General features: G+C 39.1%; 1 protein-coding gene across 7 annotated transcripts in view; it reads right to left on the bottom strand.

Moving 5' to 3' along the window:
* LOC107555550 (MICOS complex subunit MIC19-like) overlaps positions 1-5,248 on the bottom strand; it is a 77,113-nt gene that overhangs the window by 61,279 nt on the left and 10,586 nt on the right. For all 7 annotated transcript variants that reach the window (XM_016238380.1, XM_016238379.1, XM_016238377.1 and 4 more), the window contains one exon: positions 3,078-3,171. In XM_016238380.1, the coding sequence (XP_016093866.1) occupies positions 3,078-3,171 (94 nt within the window). The remainder of the gene's footprint in view (positions 1-3,077; positions 3,172-5,248) is intronic.

Below are 5,248 nucleotides of genomic sequence, written 5' to 3' on the forward strand. Positions count from 1 at the left end.
GATCGGTCGGCGCCGGACCGCGAATTTAACCACCCGTAACTCCCGAACCCCAGGGGCTATCGACGCGGTGGTGGTCTCATTCGAAAGAGGGCCTCGAGACGTACACTCGATTCGCGTTTGAGAGGGTTCTTCGAGCTGAAGGGATCCCCCGAATTTGGTGCGAATTCGCTGTGCCGTTACGGAGATACGGCTGTTCAAAGTTTCAATGGTTTTCAAGCATTTTATCTGCATTATATGTTCTGTAAACAAAAATGTTCATATCAGCGGCATATCGGCAGCATATTCGCCGATACCGATATATCGGCGACAGGCTCATATCGGCCGATAATATCGGCAAAACGATATATCGGTCGGGCTCTAGTTTTAATCTTTAAAGGGGTCATATGATGTTGCTAAAAAGAACATTATTTGGTGTATTTGGTGTAATGAAATGTGTTTATGCAGTTTAAGGTTCAAAAAACACATTATTTCCCACATCCTGTACATTATTGTTTCTCCTCTATGCCCCGCCTTTCTGAAAAACGTTGATATTTACAAAGCTCATGTGTTGTGATTGGCCGAATACCTCAAGCGTGTGACGGAAGAGTGAGCAGGGGTCTTGAGTGAGCGGAGGGCGGCGGGCTAGAGTGAGCGGAGGTCAGCGGTTAGAGTGAGCGGTGGCGGGCGGGCTTGAGAACGGTGCAGCCAGCGGGCTTTCGGCAACCACATGTGACGACCCCGGTCTGGACTACACTTCGTCCACGGTGAAAGCCGATCCAGCGATCCACAGTGTGAAGTTGATGTATTTCCTCAGTGACCAGCACAGATTAGCTCCAGGCATTACGAAGCGGATATCGTCCTCTTTTGGAAGGCCAAACAAAGTAGTTTCGCTTTCACAACGAAACACACAGCGCCTTCACGACATGGCAGTGGCGGCAACAAAAATACTACAGCGAGAATAAAAGTTACGCTTTCTTTCTTTGTGTGAACATTTGGGTGGCGTTATGCAAATCTTCCCACATCGTGACATAGACGTGGGGGTGTGTTAGAACGAGCCGTTTTAGGTAGGTGTAGCTGACTCTTTAACTTTTATAAAGAATATCTCTTTGGATTTGAGACTTTAGTCTTTGCAACTATACAGATCTTCTTTATGCACCAAGAGCTTGTAACACTTCAAATAGAAAGGAAAAATTTAAAATCGCATCATATGACCCCTTTAACATTAGGTATATGTATATACTAATATTTAGGCGATGTTAATTTATGAACTATAAGTTTTAAAATGTTTTAAGTTATTGATTTTATGTTCCTATTCAGAAGCACCTGTCCACAAAATGTTAAAATAAATAACATAATATATCTGTCCTCTGAGCAAAGCATCTGCTTCACGCACCATTCTACGCTCCCCAAAAATTGTGCTGATAAACGCTCGCTCTCTGGTGAACAAGACGTACATCCTGAACGATTTTACCACTACTCACGACCTGGATTTTCTGTTTATCACGAGACCTGGGTGAAGTTAGGGGACCTCAGTCCATATTCTGAACTTGTTCCAGCCAACTATCACTTTTACAATGCTCCGCGATCATCAGGCAGAGGTGGCGGGCTAGCCATCATTGCTAAAGATTCTTTCAGACCTCGATGCCGACTGTTATCTTCCGCCACCTTCACGAGTTTTGAAGCTCAGATTTTACTTCTGAACTGGTCTGAACCTGTGGTCTTAGCTCTGACCTATCGGCCACCACATCTAATCAAAGACTTCATAGTAGAGTTTAAATAGTTTGTAGGGGATTTGATCACCAAACACGATCACATCCTTATTTTAGGTGACTTTAAACGTCCATGTATATTGCCCCTCTTAGCAGCTAACTCCTGGGTTTTTAAACATCATTGACTCTTTTAACCTGCTGCAGTGGGTTAATCATCATACACATACTCATGGACACATTTTGGATCTAATTTGGTCACATGGTCTATCTGTAACTGATGTTGAAGTCGTCGATTCTGTTATCTCTAATCATTTTTCTGTTTTATTTAAATTGTCCCTCCCACTTCCTCCTCTTACACCTGCCTCGGATGGTACACAAGCCCGTGAATATTTGCCTAATTTTTGTGAGGATTTTGTCAAGCTCTATAATGAGGTCAACCCTCTTTTATCATTAGAGTCTCTATTATCTGATCTTGATGCTGAAAATCATTTTATCGTTTTAAATACTGCATGGACAGATATTTTAAACCTTACAGCTCCTTTAAAGCTCTTTAAGCCAAAATCTACATCTAAATCGGAGCCATGGATTGATCATAGTATTCGTTGCTTGCTGGAAAGCAGAAAGGAAGTGGAAAAAGAACAAATTACAGAGTTCTTATGAGATCTTAAAAAATTACCTTTGTTCATCTTCACAACACAAATTAAGATGCTTTTGATGAAATCCAAGACATAGACAGCAATGCAATTACCACTTTCAAGGCCCAGAAAGGTAGTAAGGACATCAATAAAATAGACCATGTGACGCATACATGTGCATTCCTCTGCTTGCAAACAAGGCGCAGCGCATCAGGGTTCTACATCAGAACGCCAGCTCCTGTGTCAGCAGCATCACACGCATCCATAGTGATACTCTTGTGAATGCGTGGCGAAGACTGACACGGAAGAGAAAAAATTGTTGAATAAAGTCGTTATTTTGGTTTTCTTTGCGCACAAAATTTATTCTCGTAGCTTCATAAAGTTAAGGTTGAACCACTGACAATTTTAACAATGTCCTTACTACCTTTCTGGGCCTTGAATGTGGTAGCTGTGTTGCTGTCTTTGCCGGGTCAGAAAGCTCTCAGATTTAATCAAAAATATCTTAATTTGTGTTCCGAAGACGAACAAAGGTCTTACGGGTTTGGAATGACAGGAGGGCATGTAATTAATGACAGAATTTTCATTTTTGGGTGAACTATCCCTTTAAGCATTGTGTGTGGGCTAATTCTCTAAACAGAGACATGTGTGATTTCTAAGGACACCAATTACAGACAGAAAGAACTGATCTGAGCTGTTTGGTGACTGTTGGTATAATGTATGTAAGAACAGTATATATGTACGCATGGATAGTCACCGTTGGTTGAGCTCCTCCCGTGCCTTTCTCCTCTCTTCCTCCAGGCCTTTCTGCAGCTCTTCAGCTATCTTTCTTCTCAGTTCAGACTCATGCACTAAACAAAAGACAAAACATGCATATTAGATGTTGAGCTACTGCTTATATGCCATATGGTTTTTCCAGAGCATTTGATTTTGTTGTAGCATTTCATAGGAGGTCCTAGAATGGCAATGTCCTGTGGGTAACAAAGTTTAATGTTGTATTGTACACTTGAAGTATCTTTGAGGCAAGTTTGTACTTGTTTGTAAAGAAGTTTGTAAGCGAGTACAGTGAGGTAGGATGGTATTTTGAGCCCTCAGGATGTCTCTGCCTTATGAGGCAAAGCGAGAGAAACCAAAATACAGAGGACAGGGGTCCTATACGCCTATGCACTGACAATGACTATAAAAATCACTTTCAAACACACACACTTCAAAAAATACACTTTTCTGTTGATATCAACACCGCCACAGTCAAACGTGTCAGTGTGTGTCCTGTTCTTTATCTGGATGGCTAATTGTCCGTGAAAGCACAGCGGAGATATAAAACGGACAAACTCTTAGCTGCCAGTCGAAAAAAGTCGAAAAAGTCGAGGCCTGGAGCTACTGCATGACAGGAAGTCCAAGTGTTTTGCAGATGGAGACACAGGCTTATAGTTTGTAAAAACACTTAGTCTAAAAACATACAAATAGAAAATAAATTAACAAAGTACTAAAGCAATCGTTCCTTACAGACATGTCCAAGTCAAATCTTGTCACAAATCCAAGTTGAGTCTAGAAGGAAAAATAAGACGTTTTACTTAAATCAAAAGATAATTTTATCTTTAAAATCATGTAGTTCTGAAATAAATTTTTTTTTCATTATTCACTTGTTAAGGGCTGGATCATTTAGCTAAAAAAATTAATAAATAAAACTAACTTTTTGGCAAACTTCTTTCTGTAAACAGCACAGATTTCTCTCCCCACAGTAAATAAATGAGAACTTTATGGTAATCACGATTTGTTATGCAACATATTGAAAAAATATTTCTTCTTGGACACTAGTGATGTTCAAAAGTCTCTAATCCAGAGTAAAAACTAAACAAAACAAAACAAAAATCACAAATAAAATAAAAAACAAGAAACAAACAAACAAAACAAAACCCAAAACTAAAGCAAAACAATATTTAACTAAAAAAGTATGTCAAATCTCAAGGCAAGTGCATTTAAATTCAATCCATGTCTCAAATCCTAAAATCAATAAAATGTAAGTCAATACAAATAAATTGATTTTTGCGACTTACTGTAAAGTGAGACTCAAGTTTTCATCTTTCAGTTTTAAAACGTTGAAAATATTGTTAAAGGCTCTTATATTACTCTTATACAAATGAAAGGAAGACGCAGTAGCTGCCATTAATTTAAAGTGATGTTTTATAAGCAGCCGCCGGAAGGAGCAGTCACTATGGGTGCCATATGGTTTGGTTGTATAACAATGTTCTTTTTAGAAACAATTTGAGAGAAACACTAAAGTTATCACATACACCAACCTTCTTCAAGACTAATGAGAAATCCTCCTGTTGCCGTGACAATGCTGAAGAGGAAATCAAAATTAATTGCGGACGCTGGAAAGGCATATATCAAACAGCAGGCTAGCGTAATGGATAAAAGCAGACAGGTGCTGTCTAAACCTCAAACCCAGAAGATACCATCAAATTAAAGATATGGTATGATAACGGACATCCTTCACTTTTTAGTCATACCACAACTAAAACAAGGCGATCTTATTTATATATATATAAGTTTCCTTTCCACGTGAACTCTTTGACTGCAGTCCTTCCACAACACGAAGGATCATCAGAGCATACACAACAGATTCACTCACACGGTTTAAAAACTGAATGCAGAAAATGGCAGAGATGGTAATGAAGACAGAGAATTTGTAATGTCGATGAGTAGAGGTCAAGCAATATTAGTACTCAATGGCTGATGCTGATAACTAGAGAGCAGGACCTATAGGTATAGGCTGAAATAATGTGGGTCTCATTCAATAACTGTACAATTTCATACTTTTTGTGCAAAATAATTTTACATGTAAAAATTCCACCAATGATCTCCTGTAAGGTCACTTCGTTATTAAATAAATGAATGAATGCAAAATTATAATGTTTTTATCAT

This window comes from Sinocyclocheilus grahami, unplaced genomic scaffold (genome assembly GCF_001515645.1).
Source record: "Sinocyclocheilus grahami isolate Dianchi unplaced genomic scaffold, SAMN03320097.WGS_v1.1 scaffold537.1, whole genome shotgun sequence".
Classification (NCBI taxonomy): domain Eukaryota; kingdom Metazoa; phylum Chordata; class Actinopteri; order Cypriniformes; family Cyprinidae; genus Sinocyclocheilus; species Sinocyclocheilus grahami.